At 32.7% G+C, this 23,769-nt stretch overlaps 1 protein-coding gene across 2 annotated transcripts; it reads right to left on the reverse strand.

Moving 5' to 3' along the window:
• Positions 1-398: 398 nt before the first annotated feature.
• LOC139511229 (nose resistant to fluoxetine protein 6-like) lies at positions 399-23,529 on the reverse strand. 2 transcript variants are annotated; one of them, XM_071297811.1, is made up of 16 exons: positions 23,356-23,529; positions 20,700-21,026; positions 19,418-19,569; positions 18,738-18,828; positions 17,394-17,487; positions 15,135-15,367; positions 14,676-14,843; positions 12,635-12,731; positions 11,894-11,992; positions 11,264-11,429; positions 10,480-10,559; positions 9,343-9,447; positions 6,123-6,249; positions 5,304-5,490; positions 3,366-3,508; positions 399-785 (listed from the first exon to the last, which is right to left on the reverse strand). In XM_071297811.1, exons 2-16 carry the CDS (start codon positions 20,911-20,913, stop codon positions 663-665), a joined length of 2,079 nt encoding a protein of 692 aa, XP_071153912.1. In that variant the 5' UTR covers positions 20,914-21,026; positions 23,356-23,529; the 3' UTR covers positions 399-662. The 2 variants fall into 2 exon arrangements, with proteins under 2 accessions (XP_071153912.1, XP_071153910.1); XM_071297809.1 differs by lacking the exon at positions 23,356-23,529 and having other exon boundaries at positions 20,700-21,121.
• Positions 23,530-23,769: the final 240 nt, after the last annotated feature.

Consider the following 23,769-nt stretch of genomic DNA (forward strand, 5'->3'; position numbering starts at 1 on the left):
AATAGATTGATATGTTTTCCGTCCGTGGTAAAACAAAAATAAAAACCGGAGGTTATGCATTTTCTACATCCAACTTGAAAGATATCCATGTCGTCGACTTCATATCTAATTGTTCTGCTTAACTATGTACTAAATAAATTGAAAACTTATGCAAATGGTGTTTTCAAAATAAAACACTTCATAATTGAGAAGAAAATTGTAATTTTGGTTGTTTCTATTAACTTTTAAAATTTTTGTCACTATAGTAAACATTACAGTAAGCATTTATCGCCTGCTCTAACAAAGAGCTTCGTTTCTTTTGTTCTTTTTCAACCTGGTTTCCGACTGAAAACAGGTGTCGAAAATATCCTGATTTCACATATACGGTAATGAAATGAAAGCGATACAAGACACTGATATTATCTTTATTCTTTATTTTACACATGGAATCTAAATATAACAATACTGCATCATGGTGTGTAGCAAAGAAACAACATAAGATATACAATTTCTCCTGATAAACATTAGAACCATATTTTTAACACTGTCAGTAAAACAAATACAAAAAAAACCATCTTTTTGCAACACCATACGTTACCAATACTAAAATTGTTTTCCAGTATAAATTAAAATCTATTTTTAGTTTGACAATCACTATTTTTCAATATATAAACGTCACAGTTTCACTTCTTTTCACCACGTCTGAATATAACCTTTTCCAATCCCATCATAGGAGCTTCAAATGCTAGCGACGTAACGAAGGCACAGGCATATGCTAATACAAGATTTCCAAGATATTCATATATCTGTTGAGACAAAACATGTAATTTAGTTTTACGTAACTTCCTCATTTTTACAGAAGGCTAATACATAAATGAATAAAGAAAGGTATTGCATGAACTCCAACAGGAGCTCTCGGTCATAAAACTTTACTCAGTACTCCGAGTGCGAAATAAGTGCTCGAAACACAAAATCAGGTATTTTGATTGATTGATTATTGAGTCTGAGTACAAAAATCGTGCTCAAAAGTTTTATGAACGCAACGCCTGGCCTTGAAAGCATAACACTTTGCTCAGTGCTCGGAGCACAACAATCATGCTCGAAACATGAAATCCAGCAATTAGATTGGTTGATTTTTGAGTCTGAGTACGAAAATCATGCTCGAAAGTTTTATGACCGTGAGGCCAAGTGTTGAAGTCATAAAACTTTGCTCAGTGCTCGGAGGACAAACATCATGCTCGAAACATGAAATTCAGCATTTTCATTCGTTGATTTTGGAGTTTGAGTACAAAAGACCGACTCGAAAGTTTTATTACTTCCAGGCCAGATGTATTGACAGGGAAATAGTGTTTTTCCATGCATGCAGCACCCGTCAAGTAAATCCACATTTAGTAAATGCCACAATCGGGAAGGCACTTGGCAATTACAGATTAGACGGTTATTTTGATATCTTTAGAAAGAAGTAAAATCACAAAAATACTGAAATCCGATTCAAAATTATGTGTATAACATATTATCTTACCTCCTATACATTTCTAGGAATATGATTGGTTAAAAGCGTCCTCGTGGAAACCGTGTATATTCAATATTAGGTTAGTTGGGAGGCGGGGCTTATTCCATACACGGTTAGTAGTGGAGTTACGTCCCTTTATTTTCCATATAAGGTAATAAGGAGGCGGGGCTTATTTCATACACGGTTAGTAGTGGTGTTACGTCCCTTTAGAAAAACAAAACAGTACTGAGAAAAAATTATAAAGGTGTCAACAGACGAAGAAAGTGATGATAAAGTGAAATAAATTAAAAAAAAACACATTTAAATCTAACAAGTTGTCATTGTTGGCATCATGTTAACTACACGCTAACTGTATTGAAGAATTGCTCATTTTGATAGGTCACTAGTCTAAATTTTACACGTTAAGATAGTCGGTAAGATAAATTCGTTACATAGTGTGCTAGTGACGTAATACGGTATATATGGGGTCAGTAAATTCCATATGGGGATTCGAGCTTCGCTCTCACCCCATATGGAATTTACTGACCCCATATATACCGTATTAGGTCACTAGCACACTATGTAACTAATGTATGATACTACAGATACAGTTAAGTCGGCTTCATATCTTGACTTACATCTAGAAATTGACAATGAGGGTCGGTTGAAGACAAAACTTTACGACAAAAGAGATGATTTCAGCTTTCCAATTGTGAACTTTCCATTTCTAAGTAGCAACATTCCAGCAGCACCTGCATACGGGGTATATATCTCCCAATTGATACGATATTCCCGTGCTTGCATTTCCTATCATGATTTTCTTGATAGAGGTTTGCTGCTCACAAGGAAGCTATTTAACCAAGAGTTCCAAATGGTGAAGTTGAAATCATCCCTTCGTAAATTTTACGGACGCCATCACGAGTTGGTTGACCGTTATGGAATAACCATTTCACAAATGATATCGGATATGTTCCTTACGTCGTAACTACAATCCCCTTCCCTTTCATGAATTTGACCCACCGAATTAGACTATTTACCGGATTTGTAATCACATAAGCAACACGACGGGTGCCGCATGTGGAGCAGGATCTGCTTACCCTTCCGGAGCACCTGAGATCACCCCTAGTTTTTGGTGGGGTTCGTGTTGTTTATTCTTTAGTTTTCTATGTTGTGTCATGTGTACTATTGTTTTTCTGTTTGTCTTTTTCATTTTTAGCCATGGCGTTGTCAGTTTGTTTTAGATTTACGAGTTTGACTGTCCCTTTGGTGTCTTTCGTCCCTCTTTTAATAATATCAATAGTGTGTCTAAACAATAACTTCACTTTTGTGTTACTCAGCCTTCGTTTTTTTATTGCTTTTTGTGTACTGCTGTTTGATTGGATTGTTTCTTCTTTTTTAAGCCATGGCGTTGTCAGTTTATTTTCAACTTACTGTTTAAATTTCCTTTTGTTATCCGCTATCTTAGCACTTGTTTACACTAATTAAATGATCAATCATTCGGTTGCAGAATTTTTTTTTTTTACATGGAAAATGGTCACCAGCACCATTGATTATCCAAGACGTTATACTTCTTTGCATGAACGTCGTATATGAACGGTTTAAGGTATTATTTAAAGGTAAATGTGTCTTTCTCTGCAGAGAAAATGCCAGTGGATAATAAAACAAACTGTATTGAAGACATTTTTTCGAGTGACTTATTAGTTCATGAAATCGTACATAGTGGTTGCAGTATACATTATATAATTGTGAAGCACCTTATAAATTTTAACAACGATTTTAGCCGCGCTTAACAAACGAATATATTGTTTGGTTGTCTGTATTTCATGATGATGTGATGCTGTTTTGTGTGATTTAATGCAGAAACGACTGATATACGATGTTAAACATGACTTACAATTTCATGAGTATCGACATGAATAAGCTTCCTCCTTGAACCAAAATAGTAGAAAATTACAATAGGATGGACTAAGTAGGCACAGTAAGTTAATTTGCCCAAAGGTACAAAAGCTTTCCATGACAAAATGGTGTTAACTATTCCTACAAAAAAGTAAGCAATGATGAATATTATTTACAAACGTATCAATTGTATATTAAAAGTAAAATCACAAAAATACTGAACTCCGAGGAAAATTTAAAAAAGAACATAATCAAATGACCAAATCAAAAGGACAATTGGTGACCAATGCTACAATGTATAGAACTACCAGCTTGGCATCAGACTGAAATGACTGACTTAATTCATGTGTGTCATGTGTATTTCGTACTGGAAGGAAATCAACTAAAAAATCAAGTTTATATAAAAATCCACTATTGTTCTTCGAACTTAAACCTGCAATTTATTTTTAATGTTGTATAGTTATGAGCTAAAATATCATTTCAATATCTGTGATTGTCGATATTCCTCCTCTTTTGAAAACTAAAACTGTCGTTTTTCTTTACACTTTATATTCTAATAAGACTTTAATTGGTTTTCAAATTTCATATTGATTTTATTTATAAGCAATTATCAATTATTATTTCATATCGGTGGAGAATAAGCTTCTTTTATTGGATAAATAGGGGCCACATGACATTCATTATTCATCAGTAATACATTTCATCAGTCATTAACAAAACAAAACGGACAAGAAAACTTGTATGACAAGAAAACCGTATGACAGTGGTATTGACTGTGACAGCGATAATGACCTCGCATTCGGCTCAGTCATTATCAATATCTTAGTCAATACCGCTGTCCTGTGGATAGTTCATATACCACAATAATGACCAGTTATTCAAGAACTATTATGTAGTTACAAATCTGTTGTATTACGGACATTTCATAGGATGATTTCATGTTTTTCTTTGCAGAACATTCCTACCATTTGATATCAATATTTCCGGGTTTCCTGTTAAAACTTATACCTTAGAGAATAACTACAAATATTATTAGTTACATAGTGTGCTAATGACCTAATACGGTATATATTGGGTCAGTAAATTCCATATGGGGTGAGAGCGAAGCTCGAATCCCCATATATAATTTATTGACCCCATATATACCGTATTACGTCACTAACACACTATGTAACGAATTTATCTTACCGACTATCTGAACGTGTAAAAAAAAGAGTCTTCAATACAGTTAGCATTAACATGATTAAGAAACTGCTATCTTTGATCCTACAAAAACAGATGCCAACAATGACAACGTGTTAGATTTAAATGTGTTTTATGAATCTATTTCACTTTATCATCACTTAATTCGTCTGTTGAAACCTTTAAGATTTTTTCTCAGTACTGTTTTGTTTTACTAAAGGGACGTAACACCACTACTAACCGTGTATGAAATAAGCCCCGCCTTCCTTACTACCTTATATGGAATATAAAGGGACGTAATTCCACTACTAACCGTGTATGAAATAAGCCCCGTCCCCAACTAAAATAATATTAAATATACACGGTTTCCACGTGGACGCTTTTAACCAATCATATTACTAGAAATGTATAGGAGGTAAGATAAGTGATTATATTTATCTATTTCTATTTCTTTCTATCTATAAGTGTTACTGTAAACCATCTAATTTTCGCGAGTGAATTTCGCGAGTAGAATAATATCGCAATTATAAATCGTCACAAGTGTGTAAAAACTTGGATTTGTCCTTACTTAACTACATCAAGTAAATTGGAGAATCGTAAAATTTAGTCGCCACGAACTGGGTTAGAAAGGTCTAAACGCGAAATAAATTATCCGCGAAAATAATTTGGTTTACAGTATTTTGTTTTTAGAATTTTCTATTATTAACAAAACAGTATAGACCCTATTATAATCATTACTTAATTGATAACAAACCTCCATTTCCTGTTGCGCATGCAAATATAACCCAACAAACACCAAGACTCCATGCAGTTCTGTGTAAAGTGTTGAAAGTAGCTGCAAGATCAGTTGAAAACGGATGACCATTATAATCCCTGTAGACACCATATAGTGCTGCACTGGCAATTGCGGTAAACACTGCCCATAAAACTAAGTTAAGGTACTGAAACATAAAACATTACCTTTTAATTTTACACTTTAAACGAAAGTGTTATAACAAACTGCAATGTTCGTGCAGATCTAGAACGATCAGCAATTTATCGGATCATGTACACCTTTCATAGTTGAGGACCATTTGTTGCATCAGAACATGTTAGAAGTCTTTTCATGTCTTAAAGTGTTATTAAGTTGTTGTCTGATTAACCTAAATATATACCTGAAATGAAACAACTATCAATCCAAGTTCAGATTAAGAGGATGTAAGCAACCCCCGGACCCCCTGGATCCGCCAATGCTGTATTGTCGGCTATAAAATGCTTCGACATGAAAAATATAAATCAATTTAATTGAGAAAAAATAACGACTTGATTTATTACAAAATAATACACGACAAACCAAAATGATAGTACAAACGACTACCACTATAGGCTCCTGGCTTGGGACAGGCACATAACAGATGTTGTGTGTAAAACATATTGCGAGCACTCAACCCTCCCTTAACCGTGAACAGTGGCGTAATAGCACTACAGAAAAAGACCATATTGAAACCATTTGAAAAAGGCTAAACACATTAAATCGATAGAAAGCCTTATATATCAAACAGAAACACAGACCGGATTTTGTCTATATACTAACCTTATTTATCTTACATTTACACTTAGTTTGGTACAACAGGAAACCACAGAACATACCGACTAAATATGGTCCTATGCGAGTGTAAGGCCGTTGGTAATACTGGTTGAAATAATCCTCACTGTGTGGTCTGTATACATGATATATATAAAATATATTAACTATAGGATATGTACTCTTTAGCTTAATTTATTTTATTGATTTTGTATATACATTGTATCATAGATCTAATTTATTCGTTCAGTGTATTCTCACTTGTGTTAATATGTCTTTTGATTGAGTTAAGCCATTTTGATTGATATTTTATAGTGTGTCTTTCTATGTTGTGCTGTTACGCTATTGTTTAAGATAAGGGTGAAGGTTTCGTACCATTAAAACGCTTGAAAAAGATGCAACTGGAATCTGAGGTTCAGTTGTTGTCGTTTGTTGATGTGGTTCGTAAGTGTTTCTCGTTTTTCGTTTTTTATATAGATAAGACCGTTGGTTTTAACCGTTTGAATCGTTTAAACTAGTGATCTTGACGCCCTTGATAGCTGGCTGTTCGGTGTGAGCCAAGACTCCATGTTGAAGACCTAACCTCGACCTATATTGGTAAAGTTTTATTAATTGGGACTTTGATTGAGAGGTGTCTCATTGGCACTCATACCACATCTTCTTCTTATTTCCACTAAATATATATTAGTTAGACTATTGGTTTTTCTGTTTGAAATATTTAACACTTGTCATTTCGGTGTCTTTTATAGTTTGTTGTTTGGGGTGTCCAAAGACTCCGGGTTGTACATTGACCTATAATGGTGTTTCGTTTTACACATTGTGACTAGGGTGGATAATTGTCTTATTGTCAGTCGTACCACACCTACTTATTTCTATACACACAATTTAAGCCTTTTTGAAATTAACATGTCTTTGATTTGATTTAAAATCAACACATTTTTACCACATGGTAGATTGTGTTTTGTCATAATGTCGTCTAATCTTTTAATTACCAAACGTGACTTATTCCCGATTGTGACTGTTTTGCCGAGTGTGAACTCGCATTACTATAAGACGTGGTACGGTACTTATCCAATTCAAATTCATGTATTTAGTTTAAATGTTTAATGTTATATTTGTAATTCTCATCGGATTTTGTCAAATGTGTTCACGTCTTTTCTATTATATTTATGTGTTATGGTAAAGAAAATTAATCACCGCCTTCATTTATCAGATTTGATTTCGTTCAAAGTAATCAGTACGATATTTTACGTTTGAAGTTAGATTCATAACAAACCTGACATAGTTTTATAATATAGTTAATTGCTACCTCAGTTTTATATTAATAAGAATTAAAATGTGCTTTGTTATTAAATACAATATCAGTATTTAGTTCAAATATATAATCTTAAATTAATCCTAATTCTATCTTATTCATTCTTATGTGACGTCATTTTTCATTTTTTGATGCTCTGTTTTACTAATTCAAATGACGTCATTTTTTCGTCATTTTTCAGTTTCAAATAGGACGTCACTTGGCGTAGAGGTTTAAACGTATTCGGATGTGTCTACTTTTGTGTTTCAAATGTCTGGTTATGTAAATGTATTTCAGTTGTTTCCTGTAATTAGTTAATACTTCAGCTTTATCATGTACATCTTTTGAATATTCATTTTATTAAATTTACTGTTTGCAAAAGTATAAATTACTCTAAATTATAGGGATTTTCTGGTAACTTAACAGAAAACCCTTGCCGTTTTTGGCACAACCTTTTTGATCTTTTGGTCCTCGATGCTGTTCAACTTTGTACTCGTTTCGGCTTTCAAACTTTTGTATCTGTGCGTCACACATAGGTCTTGTGTGGACAAAATACACTTCTGGCGTATTAAAATTTTGAACTTGTTGCCTTTTGTTGGCTGTTGTTCGTGTGATTCTTTGTCAATTGTGTTCTCCAATTTATTTATATTGTAGTCCTGTGTTGTCATTTTGATGTTATATTTCACATGGCCATAAAAGTGCCAGGTTTGGCATGCCACAAAACCAGGTTCAACCCACCATTTTTTCCTTTAAAAATGCCCTGTACCAAGTCAGGAATATGGTCATTGTTATATTATAGTTCGTTTCTGTGTGTATTACATTATAACGTTGTGTCGTTTGTTTTCTCTTATTTTTGAGTGTAAATTCACATTGCGATAAGACGTGTCACGGTACTTGTCTATCCCAAATTCATGTATTTGGTTTTGATGTTATGTATATATGTTATATTTGTTATTCGCGTGGAATTTTGTCTATGTGTGTTACATTTTAGTGTTATGTCGTTGTTCTCCTCTTATATTTAATGCGTTTCCCTCGGTTTTAGTTTGTTATCCCGATTTTGTTTTTTTGTCCATGGATTTATGAGTTTTGAACAGCGGTATACTACTGTTGCCTTTATTTAATAATATAAACTTTCATGTTTACTTCACCCAAAAATCTATGACAAACGGGATGATTTTCAACTTCCCAATTATCAATATATCATTTCTCAGGCGAAATATACCATCTGCTTCGTCGTATGGTGTTTACATATCTCAATTGATACATTATGCACGTGCATGTTCACAATATACTGACTTTATATACATGAGTGTGCTTCTTACGCAGAAACTTTTCCATCAGAGTAACGAGGGGAAAGATGAAAATGTCCTGTACCAGGTAAGGAACAAGGCAGTTATTATCAAATAGTTCGTTTCTATGTTTGTTGGCGTTTGTTTCTCTTCACTTCAGTGATAGTATTGTTCATTTGTTTTCCTCTTATAGTTGATGTGTTTCCTTCAGTTTTAGTTTGTAACCCGTATTTGTTTTCACTCAATCCATTTATGAATTTTGAACAACGTTATTCTTCTGTTGCCTTTATTTAGACTATAACATCTGATTAATGCATAAATCATTACCGTTGGGTTTCCCGTTTGAATGGTTATCCACGTCTAGTAATTTTGGGGCCCTTTATAGCTTGTTGTTCGGTGTGAGCAAAGGCTCCATGTTGAAGGCCGTACATTGACCTATAATGGTTTACTTTTATAAATTGTTATTTGTATGGAGAGTTGTCTCATTTACATTCATACCACCTTTTACCATATCTATATATTATATGTCACATCATCGTGTACTGCAATTACACCTTGCTTTATATAGGTAAAAACCTTCTTTTTTTTAATGAAATCCTCTTACAATAACACTTAAACTTTGTTAATCATATAACCTTCAACGTACCCTTTTTGAGCGGTTGGAAGATCAAAATGTCTGGAAACAAGTCCTGTTGCTATGGCACAACCTAACCACATTACACCCGTCACGACTGTTCCTGCTATTTTAGAACTAAATTAAGAATACAGATATAAATAGCATAGGTCTTACATGATACAAGTCTTAAATATTGGTAACTTTTACGGTAAAACAAAAATGTCAATTTACTGTGGTTTGTAGATTGCTGTTTGTCTATGTTTTGTTTTGTTTTTATTTTTTGCAGTGGTGTTGTTTGTTCATAGGTTGAAAGTCCTTTTGGTATATTTGGCCTCTCTCTTCAATGTCTTAAGATTTACACAGTGTGTGATTCTTACCACTTTTTCCTAATTATTGTAGCAACCAGCAGAAAAACATTCGTATGTTGTTTTCACATTCTCATGTTCACAATAAACCCTGAATATACTTGGAATACCATTAAAAGCTATCCGCGTTAGTTTAAATTTTTTTTTTAAAAACATCTTTTAAATGAAAAACCAGATCATTTTTTTAATATTTGCTGGTGTGATTTTACTTATGGCTTTTAAACGTTAAAATGATTATTCAGCAGATAAAGTGGAACACAGAATCGTGTTTGATTTTTACAAGTGATGTTCTAGTTGAAGTATACCTCTATATCCCAATTATTAATCAAGCTTATACAGATTTTATGTTTTTGTTATTTCTTTTTAAACTTTTAAATTATTAGTATTATCATTTAAATATTTTAATAACGCTATAAGAAATACCCTGATTTCTGTTAACCAAATACACAATCCAACTTAAGCGTTATAAAAAACTGTTGTAGCCCACATTTTAGGACTTTTCTATTTTGTTACTATTTAGGGTTCCAGTTTTCTATGAAATACTTTAGTAGTTTGAAGCTTTTAATTGAAACAAACAACACCATTATCTTCATGTCATTTTCTGTTAGAATATATCTGAATTTAGTTAAATGTGTTTCCTTTATTTATTTTTCTAATGTACTGTTTTCATATACATTCAGTTATTGCAACAACTTAGATAAGATATTACCAGATTGACAATACCCGACATTTGAGTAATGGTTACTAGAAACTGATATAGTTTTACATTAATCACATAGATTTCTTATGAATTTTTACTTACTAATACATGGGAATCAGAATAATTGGACTGATTACAAAAAACTGCATGTCATTTGCTAAATACCAAGCCCAACCAAAACACTAAAAAGAGAAGAAAAAACTGCATGTCATTTGCTAAATACCAAGCCCTACCAAAACACTAAAAAGAGAAGAAAAAACTGCATGTCATTTGCCTAACAATAAGCCAAACCAAAACACTAAAAAGAGAAGAAAATCTATCTGAAATGCCTTAACTTAAAGTCTTTAAGAAAAATAATATCGAAAATTTAATTAAGAATAATGAAGGAAAAAGGCATCACGAAATGTCTTTTATTTATTTAAATACCATTGAAAGGATGACTTTTTATAAAAATGAAAATTTATACTGGAAATTTAAATAAAAATCATAAGAAAGGAAATCGTAACCGAAATCAAAATCATTGAAAACGACCAAGAGACGAATAAGTGTTAATGACTTAAGAAATATGATAAAATTAAGAAAATCTCGTTGATTATAGGTATCTAATCTTATTCACTCGCTCTTCATAACTAAAATTAACAAATGTAAGCAGAATGAAACATATTCTGTAGTATTCACCTTGGTATTATATTGTTGAACTTGATAAATGTGTAAAAAGGAGATATCTCACAAATTAATATTAATATACAAAATGCAAATTAAAATGTCCCGAATAATTTTTTTACAATATATTGATCGCGTGGATGACAAAGATTTTGTTTGTGATATTAACATTAAAAAACAAAAATGAATTATAACGTTTGTTATTTTCGCCTGATTAACTGACCTCATTTGATTCTTTGTTAAAGTTGTTGATGTATAAAAGGTTATACCACCAGTTTGGATGACAATTATCTGGTGATGTTTTACTGTCACTCCAAAACGGACCACTGCCGAGATAGGGATAAAGTCCTGTAAATACCATCAGAACAAGCATATATGGTGGAGTCAACCTAGAAAATAAAAAGAAAGAATTGAAATGTACCCTGTCATGTCTGGTCTATGGTTTTTTTTCTGATTTAGTTTAAATTAGTCAAAATATAGAACTTTTATAGTATTTGAATAGTTGGTTTAAGTTGTTGATTTGATAATTTGCTTGTCTAAATTGTCGCTAACACCTTTCAAATTTGGTGCATGTACTATTTAATGATGCATATTTTTGTCTAGATGATCTGTCAAGTTATCATTCAATGGAGGTTTTGATCCTAGTTTTTTTTTTATTTATTTGCCCTCTTAAAGCTATTTGTATATGTAGAGTATAGACATCTAACCAAATATTTAATTTAAAAAATTCTAACAGACAAAATATTTTACCGAAGCCTTGTGTAGAGGTGCTTATGCCGATGATTTTTTAACCTGACGAAAAAAGCAAAAACCTTAAATCTATGAAGTGTCCCTTTAAATATATTATACCAACCTCCAAAACCGATGAAAGTAGAACATAAACCAATTAAGCTTTAAGACGCTTTTTTGTTTCTGCAGCTGTTGGAGTATCAAATATGCCAATAAGGTACCACTGAAAATATATAATTATTATTATTATTAATCTCAACCAATTTAATATGTAAAATACTAAAAAGAGACGCCCTAGTTTAGATGTAACTATGCACTTGTCAAACTTTATAGTGTAACTATGCACTTGTCAAACTTTATAGTGTAACTATCGCACATGTAAACGAAAAGATAATCGTAAAATTTGTTCACGGATCGTTATAAATATAATGGAGCTTGATGCGACTGTCGTACAAGTAAGAGTTTTTTTTTTACATTTGAGAATGCCTGTACCAATTCAGGAATATAACAGTTGTTGTCCATTCGTTTGTTGTGTTTTATCATTTGATTTTGCCGTTTGAATAGGAAATTTCCGTTTTGAATTTTCCTCGGAGTTCAGTATTATTTTTTTTTTTACATTTTTCTTGTACCAAACATTTTGTTATAAAGCCAAAGCTTATATCTAAATGTTAATGGCATTATCGTGAAAAAAGACAAATTTAAGAGAATATTTAGATAATATAAAGTGACCTGATAGTATCGCCTCCTTTAAAACTTTAAACAGACTATAATGGTATGTAACTATTAGTCTGATCTAAATTGAATGAAGGACGACAACAGTATTCCTGTCTTTGTTTTTATTATAAATGTCATATTTCAGTTTTACCTTAAAGCAAAGAAAGAATCAACCGATACTTCTGCGTTCATGATGGCCATAAATGATTTCCGTTTAATGAACTTCGTGTATACCTGAGCCGCATTGTCTGTAAAACAATTATAAATTAGATAAAATTTGCACGGACAAACTTTATGGTTGAAGCAATTCCTTTACTTTATTATATTGATAATATGATTAGTTATTTGTATCAAACTTCTGTATAACTATATAAAATAAATAAATAAATAAATCATTATGCGACGATAGAAGACCACATGCGAAATTCATATTATGAAGAATAAGCAAAGAGACAAAGAAACGGTAAAATGTATGAATACAAATTTAATTCATGAATCAAAGGGGCCTCGATGGTCGATTGGTCTAAGTAGTCCAACCACTGTTTAACTAACACTGAGGTTTGGAGTGAAGCCTGCACATGGCAGGTGCATTCGACTTCAATCTTAATTGATTAATATTGTCAGTGTTTCGTGTCGGTTGTTATTTTAAGGCACTCAAATGTTATTGCCTCAAAATAGCAACAATTTTGAAAGTGGCATTAAAAAGCCATTATATATGTAGGACTCGGAACCGCGATTGTCACGCTGAAGTGCGATGATATGGTCTACCCTGAAGTGCGATGGTTAACACGCTGAAGTGCGATGGTGACATTGTGACGTTAACTTGTTGATATCTACGCTGAAGTGCGATGGAGGTTATGCTGTAGTGCAGTGGCCAACCTAAGACTTTGAATAAAAGCAAAATGTACATGAGCTGTTTTAATAAAATAACACCACTAAAATTTGACAAAAGTAGCTGCTAGCCTCTTATTTGGAAGATGCTTTTAACTACTGTTTAGATCAAACCAAAGACTTAAAATTTTGTTTTAATCTAATTTTCCAAGTCTCCAATTCTAGCACGCAAAAGTATGGATTAAGGTGTTCAAGGGAGAAATAAAAAAAAAAACGATTCAGCGAGTAGGTCTTTATAATAGTACAAAGAAGCGTCCATCTCATTTACTTAAATATTATGATAAAACTTAGTAATTGCTCTCAACAATTTTTCATCAATTTATATATACCTGATGTCGAAACAGTATCCACGAAGTAAAATACTGACAAGTAAATCTATGCCTGACTTATAGCGAGGATTGTCAATTATTTCACGAAAAATAAAGATGAGGGTGATAAATTGGGAAGTACGCGTAGGGTTTAGTCAGGTTAATTTCTGTCTGACATGTTGTACACAATCAACACTGAAACCATGAAAAAAATAAGACTAGAGCGACGGTGTTCTTTCAAAACAAAACAAAAGGATCTCGAGAATAAAACAACATTATATGAATTTGATGTAGCAAAACATTGAAACATAGCTAATACTAGCATTTGTTTTTATCAAATTGCCCAAATTAAATAATGTGACGCTTACGTGCAGATTAATTAAGATTGACATTAAGATAAGTATATTGTATTAATCGTAGAATATCAGTCTGCGGCATAATTCAGAATACTGGTTAGCCCATTTGGTGACCAAGTTCAACTTTCAGCCGCTTTGCTGCCTAAGATGTTTAAACATATTTTTGTAACCTCAACATGTAATGCTTAAAACTGTTCCGGTCTTAAATCGTTCGATTCTATCTTTTTTCCTTACTTTCCTTTGTTAGCATGAAACCTTCATCTACAAAACCCTATTCTCACGCTGCGAATCCATGTTCTTTTTGAAAACGTCATATTATTCAAACGCCATACACAAAACCATCGCACTTCAGCGAAAGGACCATCTTACTTTGGCGTGGACCATCGCACTTTAGCGTGACCATCGCACTTCAGCGTCCCGATCGCACACCCGAGTCCTACATATATAATACTCAATCGAATACATGTTACAGTATTGAAATAACTGGAAAACATTTTTATACAGAAATAACATTAGCTGTGCTTAATGTGGTCTGATGTGTTAGGGAATATGTGTTATACCCTTTGTATTGTACTACTATTATAATGCTAATAAACACCCGTGCAAGTACGGACAAAATGATGAAAGACATACCTACCCATTTGACCTAATCCAAAGGCAAATGTATGTCCAAGGATGACCCACGACATACTGATAAACCGTATACCATTGATAGCTGTCAATGTTCCAGCTGCTTGTTTGGTTCCAAGAATTTTTTCAATATTTGTATAAACAGAAAACGACAGCCACGCTTTCCCTATAATACCTTTAAAGCAAAAATATAATAAATGTTTGATTTTCAAATATAACTCTGAGTTTATACATGCAATGAGCAAACGCAGAACCCTCTTTGATCATAAGTAAAAAAATGCATAAGAAGAATCTATATTCATGAATAGACCTTTACTCTTAAGTAAGACTTATTTAATTTATATTATTTAGCTTTTATCAACATATTAAGTATCTAATACCTTACATTGTTGTTCATTTTAAATCACTCCTATGTTGTTTATTAGAATAATATTTCACTACTAAAACACTGTGCAACCAACGGTACCTGGTGTGTACGCAGATGTTTCATTTCTGTCTTGACAAACATCTACAGATACTTCCGGTTCCTCTACCTTAGGTTTATAATCATCTCCAGTTTCCTTTTCTTCACTAGAGACGTACGATATATTGATGATACCACCTTTCGGTTTTTGTTTCTGACGTTTTTCCATCACCCGTATGAAGACATCATATATTGTGGCTACCGTTATAACAATAGCAAAATTTGAAAGAATGACTCTGAAAAAAAAACCAAAGCTATATTTTATCATCCTTTATTCAATTGAAGTAGGAAAAGAAGTATAGAAGTAAAATAGATTTCTTAAATTTGAGTGTTTCTTATGAATGAAAATCCAGAAAAGCTTTTCGATAAATAAACTCATCATAGATACCAGGATTAAATTTGTATTTACGACAGACGCGCGTTTCGTGTACAAACGACTCATCACTGCCGCTCGAATCAAAAACAGTTTAAAAGGCCAAATAAAGTACGATTTTGAAGAGCATCGAGTACCAAAATTCCTAAAGTTTGGCCAAATACAGCTATGGTAATTTATTCCTTAGGTAGAAAGGCTTTAGCATTTCAAAAATTTAACAGTTTTGATCCTACGAAAGTTATAATATTAAATACAGGAACATTTGCAACATATGTTATTTATGTATCACTTCACTGTCAATTAAAATGCTGGTAGCGATAAGTAAATTAACTGGACATTACAAACAAACACGTCGACCAGAAGTAATTATGAAATGTATAATGTGACACAATTGTATATATTAGGGAAAACCTTAGACAAATTCTTACCCGCCCTTCTTTGATTTTCGCTTTTCCAAAATCACTAGGTAAACATTTCGACATGTAGTATTGTGTGCCCATCAACATTTTTTGATTATGATAAAATATCAGTTGAATCTGTTACTTTTATTAAATAACTATCCAGTGAATTTTGATTACAGGAATCTGTTTAAAAAAGATTAACTTTCCTTATCATCGTCTGTGGTAAATTTTCATTGGTGTTTGTGACGGAAGTTTTATCTTCTTTCTGAAGTATAATTGACTAAAAATAAACTGGAAGCTTGAGTGAACTGTCGGTACGTCTAATGACCGACTTAGAAATAAATGACGAAGAAATAATACTATGAATGTCCATTTTGTATCTTTCATCCCTCTTTTACCGTAGTAATTCTTATAATAAGAAAGATCACAAAAATACTAAACTCAGAGGGAAATTCAAAACGGAAAGTCCCTTATCAAATGCCAAAATCTAAAGCTAAAACACATCAAACAAATGGACAACAACTGTCATATTCATGACTTTGTACAGGCATTTTCCTATGTAGAAAGACAATAACAATCAAAATCAAGTAGTAAACAAAGACTCAAAAAATCAAAGGACATTTACATCAACAGTTATAAATAATAAATAAGAAACAGCACGAACTCCACCAAAAACTGGGGGTCAAATCAGATGCTACGGAAGAGTAGAAAATGATGGATAGGACGATAACTCTTCCGATAAAAAAAAAATCAGGTTTTTTTTACCGACATAGTGAAACTATCGATGATTATACACAAAGCCGTGCTATGTTTCACAACATATTATCTAGATATAAGAAGATGTGGTATGAGTGCCAAATGAGACAACTCTCCATCCAGGTCACAATTTATAAAAGTGAACCATTATAGATCAAAGTACGGTCTTCAATACGGAGTATTGTCTCACATCGAACAGCAAGCTATAAATGACTAGTGTCAAACCATCCAAACGGTAAACCCAACAGTATAATTAACATTGTCATTAAAGCGGGAGGTTTGGCATGCCACAAAACCAGGTTCAACCCACCATTCTTATCTTAAAATGCCCTGTACCAAGTCAGGGAAATGGCCATTGTTATATTATAGTTCGTGTCTGTGTGTGTTACATTTTAATGTTGTGTTTCTGTTGTGTCGTAGTTCTCTTATATTTGATGCGTTTCCCTCAGTTTTAGTTTGTAACTCGGATTTGTTTTTTCTCTTTTGATTTATGAATTTCGAACAGCGGTATACTAATGTTGCCTTTATTAATCAATATGAAAAACTAGAAATGATAAACACTTATGAACCACATCAACAATCACCAACTACTGAACATCAGATTCCTAACTTCGGACAGGTGAAATCAATTGCAGCGGGTTCAAACGTACCAATTCCAGCATTATCTTTAACAATAGTGTAATATCACAACATAGAAAGACACATTCATATTTTTTGTCTAAACGTACTTACAATACAACAATTGCTCGGGTATCATAGCTCTGATCTGTTTCTTCACAACTCCCACTATAGGGAAATACTGTTTGGTTGGACAATTGTGGCACAACTGAAAAGTTTAAGAGTAAAATGGCATATTTTTGTTTTCAATACTAGCATTATCGGCACGCAAAGCAAGAAAAATATTTTTTTTTCATGTAAGAATTGTTTTTAAACAGGAATACTCTCCTCCTAAAACTAAATTACGGATCTCAGAATACTCACAGTTACGAATTACAAATGCATAGCTAATTCCGACATGTACACAACCATGTTTTCGCAAATTTTAGAAAGTACACATGCAATTCAATGAATTTAGTATTGAGACATTCTTTTTATTGACAGAAAATTATAGCTTTCTGTGGTTCCTTAATACATTAATGAACAACATGTAGTACCAAAAGTATCATAATTGTATAACTATAAATATTTCCATGCTCAATTTTATTATTATTTGTTTGCAATCTGATATCATATTTAACTTTTTTTTAAGATATTTTTCAGATGAGAGTTCTATGGTCTCATGATAAACCAGATGTTTCATAACTTACGCATATTCTACCGTACAGTTCCGGCTATTTTAGTTATACCACTTTTGTTTCTATTTCTCGGTCGTTTTTTGAAAAACTAAGGCTTTTCTACCTCAGGAATAGATTACCTTAGCTGTATTTGGCAAAACTTTAGGAATTTTTGGTCCTCAATGCTTTTCAACTTCGTACTTTATTTGGCCTTTTATCAAAAAAAAATTATTCGAGCGTCACTGATGTGTGTTTTGTAGACGAAATGCGCGTCTGGCGTCAATATTAAATTTTAATCCTGGTATCTATGATGAGTTTATTTACAACCACTGGGTCAATGCCATTGCTGGTGGAGATTGATTTCCCCCAGGGTATCACCAGCCCAGTAGTCAGCACTTCTGTGTTGAGTTGAGTTATCATTGATATGTTCATAATTATAAATTAATTGTTAACAAAACTTTAATTTTTTGAAAAACTAAGGATTGTCTACCTCAGGAATAGATTATTTGGCAAAACTTTTGGAATTTTTGGTCCTCAATGCTCTTCAACTTCGTACTTTATTTGGCCTTTTATAACATTTTTTTTATTCGAGCTTCACTGATGAGTCTTTTGTAGACGAAACGCGCGTCTGGCGTAAATATTAAATTTTAATCTTGGTATTTTATTTTTATATACTTTGCTTAGTAATCCCTAAAAAATATGTCTCGTACGGACATCTTATATTCGTGTGACAATAAGTTAATTGAAAACCGTAGTCGTTGTTAAAATATTTCTCTTAAATATCACAAATGTACTTTCATACCTGATTTGAGAAGAGTAAGAATATCATCGCTGGAACAGGAACTAGGAACACATATTCCCGCGTTTAAACTAATCCCTTTTTGTCTTGTCAGCTAAAATCAAAAGTTCAATTTAAATTAAGTAGACATTCACACAAACATGATGTAAATACTTGATTTAAGTATTTATTTGTGTGCTATTTCCCATTGTAGCAACTCACATTGCGGGTGATTCTTAGCAGTAGATGCCCACCTTGTCGACAAACCTAATCCCGTTCGTTTTTTTATTTCATCCGATTACCTAAGATTTGTTTAATACCCTGATTTTTTCTCTTTCCAGTCGGTTTTAAAGATTTACAACACCAATTAAGTATTTTACAAATCCAGCAAGAAACAAAATAGATTCAGAAGATATATATTGATTGAAATAAAGTTAAGAATAAAAGCCTGTACCAAGTCAGGTATATTTTTTCATTCGATTGATGTGTTTGACACTTGATAATTGACTTTTCGATTTGAATTTTCCTTCGAATTTGGTATATTTTTGTTATTTTACTTCTTTCTGTGACAATTTACATTACGACATACAATAGATATCTTACAGTTGTCTTACATCGTTATATTCACGAAGTTCTATAAACAAGACACATTCAGCGACAAATAATAATTTATTACATTTCTTTTAGTAAAAATACCTCCTTACCGGGTTGGTAAATGTAGCAAGATACAGCTGTTCTCTGCAGTATTTGCCATGGAATGAATCTGTTTTGATGTCCAAACACTCATCATAATCTCCGAGCCACGTGAACCCACCATTTAATATTCCTGAGGGGGGCTTTGCTATGGCATCAATCACTTAAAACACAAACAAAAGATAAGTTAATAGCGCCGATTATGTTAACATATTCATAAAAGAATGGCATAATATAACACAGAGATATTCAAATTCATATATACATGTATCAAAAACAAACTAACAATGTCATGACAAAAACGACAAACAACTGTACAGGAAAATAAAGACCGAGCAATCAGAACCTCACAAAAAGCAGGGGTGATTTGAGGTGCTACGGGAGGATAAGCAGATTCAACTTCACATGTGGCACTCGTCTTGTTGCTCATAACTTGTTACAATAAATGACTGTGCTTTTCATCCTTTTTATAGCTTTATCGCTGAAAAAAGTAAAAGGCGATTGACAATATTATAAATACTTTCTTTGGAATTTCACTTTTGTAGATAGGAATAGGAAACAAGTATATGATATCAAAAGAGGGACGAAAGATACCAAAGGGACAGTCAAACTCATAAATCTAAAAGAAACTGACAACGCCATGGCTAAAAATGAAAAAGACAAACAGAAAAACAATAGTACACATGACACAACATAGAAAACTAAAGAATAAACAACACGAACCCCACCAAAAACTAGGGGTGATCTCAGGTGCTCCGGAAGGGTAAGCAGATCCTGCTCCACATGTGGCACCCGTCGTGTAGCTTATGTGATTACAAATCCGGTAAATAGTCTAATTCGGTAGGTCACATTCATGAAAGGGAAGGGGATTGTAGTTACGACGTAAGGAACATATCCGATATCATTTATCAATCTATGATCCAAAGTCAGTACATGTACAGCGAAAAACACCCGCACTTTGCAAAGGAACAGTGCTGGTATTGCTGTTCTTCATCTCGTTGTCACAGCGAGCTCAACCCAGAGAGGAAACCAATTATTGAGGTAACTCTCCCTACTGATAGGCAGCTTATTTTCGCGAGCGGTTTTACTGGTGAAAGTCGCGAGTAGTATATGAATTGATGAATATGTAAAGCTTGGATCTTTTATTATTAAACTAAATCAAGTATTATAGCAATTAGATTTTTAAATTGGCGCGAAGTGGACTATTAGGGATAAAACGTGAACATACAGTTTACGGTATATGTCAACTAATTAAAGACATCTGACTTTTCATGATATATAGTAAAAACTTACTGCTCAATGCCCATGGTTTAGATTGCTGAATTCCGGTTAGAATCTTTTGGCCATCTAACATACACTGAACCGATACTACCTTTACAAGATTCGTGAAGTTTATCGATGGAAGGTTTGGTAGTCCGAAAGGTGGCGCTGGTAAATTGTTGCTGTCTGTCAATGGATTGTCAATGGTTAGACTATGTCTGTTGGCAGCTGTTAAAATTTTCTCCATATCGAATACACCTTTAAGTTCCCGCTCTATTTGTCTAAATGCGTGTTTATCCAGATTTTTAGATTGTTCAATTATTCTGTACGCGTTGTTCCTGATTTCTCCATATGTATTTGCTTGTGAATGGTAAAAGACACACAACAAAATAAAACAAAAACAATTGAGCTGCATCCTATCCATGCCATACATTGTGAAAGAAAGTATCAATATTTTGAATTTATATTGATATATAATCAGTGCAAACTGATAACAATATTTACAATATACAATTTCGTCACATAGTAAATGGTTATATATAACAACCTTTCATATCTGTAGGATAGATGAATAATTGTAATGAATATTGCTCAATGTGTCTATTTAAAAAGTGATAACTTATTTAGGATAGCTTAATAATAATTCATTATAATTAGAATAGAGGTAAATCAATGAAATATCAACCAAACAGCTTGGTGTCGGTTTAGCATGAGCAAAATATAACACAGATTCAAAGCTGATGAACACGATTTATAATAACATTGTTTTGCAATGATGATCGGGCATTGACGAACATTTATCATTTTAGCTCAGTCATTAGTTTTCTTTGTTGTGTTTCGTAAACTTTTGTTTGTCATTTCGAAGTTTGTCGTTTTTATCCTTTGGCTATGACATTTTTTCATTTCCACGTTATTAGCGTTTATCCCTGGGGTGTGACAGTTTGTCATTTCGACGTTTTTTCGTTGGCTCTGACAGTTTCGCAAAGACTTTTGAGTTTGAACAACCCGTTAGTCTCTCTTTTGCATTAGAACTATGGAACAGCTAAAGGATAGCAAGCGGCAATATAACCAATTAACCCAAAAAAGACGAATCAATGTATCCATGTATACAGATATAAGAAGATGTTCTATGACTGCTAATCAAACAACTCTCCGTCGTAGTTATAATGCAAATGGATTATATCACCTCAAATAAATTAAATACGAAGAACATTTATGTTGGGTCCTCAATGCTCTTCAACTTCGTACTTTATTTGTTTTACAAAACTCATACTCTATAATCAGCTATAGAAAAGCACAGAAAGACAAAAGTAAAACAATTATATTGAGAACATTTATTTTGGGTCCTCGATGCTCTTTAACTTCGTACTTTATTTGTTTTATTGATCATTTTTTTATTCGAGCGTCCCTTATAAGTATTTTGCAGACGAAACTCGTTTGGCGTAAATAAAAAAATCAATCCTGGTATCTATGATGAGTGTATTTATATTTCTTAAATGTTAAAGAATAATTAAAATAAAATTGAGAATGGAAATGGGGAATATATGTTACATTATTTAACCTAAACCTGTTTTAATAAAATTTAGATAAAATTGATGAGACATATAGGGATGATAAAAATAACACTATTTATTAGCATGTATCATCATATCACTAATATTTATCATAACTGCATGTTTATCTAAATGAATAATATAATCACATGTTAATAGTTTTGAATTCATACATATCATTCCATTAAGTGACCACGAAACATGTTTCTGAATCTTTGCTCGCCACTTAAAGAAGTCAAATCATAAAACAAAAATTAGAACATGTGGTATGATTGCTAATGAGACATATCTCCACCAAAGACCAAATAACATAGAAACTAGCAATTCCATGATACCGTACTGCGTTCAACAATTTGTAAAACCCATACTGCATGATTAGCTATAAAAAAGCCCAGAAAGACAAATGTAAAACAATTCGATTGAAAAAACTAATAGCCGGATTTATGTGTACAGAGCAATGAACGCAAAACGAACATGATATACAACATGAAAGGACAACCAATTGTAGGCTCCTGACATAGGACAGGCACATACAGAATGTGGCGGAGTTAAATGTGCTTGTTGACGCCAAACCGTCCTGTTAACCTTATACAGTGGTGTCACAGTACACCATGTGAACATACTTTAAAATCAGTTTGAAAGATCTCAACTCATAAGATCGATGCAAAGCAGATCTAGAAAAACAAATAATTAAAACATACACTGGACATTGTAGGGTATCTGAACAGCGGTATACTGATGTTGCCTTTATTCATACCCCAACAACAAAAAGGACATGCATTACAGACCCGAGAGTACTCGCCGTTTGTAAAAGCTACTTCAAAGCCAATACAAAATATAAACAAATCATTTATCTTTTGTACTTTCAATTTCCCAAAAGATTCTCTGATTAATTTACGGGCAACCATTATTCCCCTTTAATAAAATGTCATGTTTGTCATCTGGAGATGAAATGATCGGTTAGAACATTTATCAACATTGCAAGATTTTGATTAAAAAGTGCATACTTTTAAATCAAAATGACCATTGTATTGAACATCGAGTTAACGAAAGAAATATTTTGTTTGAATAGGGGTCAACAGAAATGTATAGAGATGATCAGCACTCTAATTTATAGACAAAGTTATATGTCAAACCTGAAAATTCATCCGGTTAATAATTAAAATTTTTGCTGCAGGAAAAGGCTTTCATTTTCCTATAGTATATTTCTCTGTTATCTGTTGTCAGCTGCATCCTGGTTAGACTGGAAGGAGTTTTCCTCTTTTGTATTTATCGATACTTGTTTTGTCTTCTTTTATCTCAGATAAGCTGTAACAAACACTTTAATCTATATAGATATTCTTTGAATTATGCATTTCATTTCTTATCATCAATTAAAGTTATCAACATTATAAAACGAGATCCTTATGCAACCGTTTCAACATCTTTCTATGAAAAATTTAAAACAAGTATTGCACTCTTTTCCTTTTTTATTATTAGTTATGAGGGAAAATATGACAAAATGATATGTTTTAAAAGAGAGCCGTCTTAAAAGTGCATTCTAATTTGAC

The sequence above is a fragment of the Mytilus edulis genome, chromosome 2 (assembly GCF_963676685.1).
Source record: "Mytilus edulis chromosome 2, xbMytEdul2.2, whole genome shotgun sequence".
Classification (NCBI taxonomy): domain Eukaryota; kingdom Metazoa; phylum Mollusca; class Bivalvia; order Mytilida; family Mytilidae; genus Mytilus; species Mytilus edulis.

Excerpts from the sequence above, each read along its gene's own strand:
- LOC139511229 (XM_071297809.1), bottom strand. The coding sequence starts at position 21,099 with ATGTATGGCATGGATAGGATGCAGCTCAATTGTTTTTGTTTTATTTTG. Across the intron at positions 15,368-17,393 it reads ACCCGAGCAATTGTTGTATT|AGTCATTCTTTCAAATTTTG; the intron begins GTAAGTACGTTT and ends TTTTTTTTTCAG. Across the intron at positions 6,250-9,342 it reads CTTCCAACCGCTCAAAAAGG|ACCACACAGTGAGGATTATT; the intron begins GTACGTTGAAGG and ends TCATGTATACAG.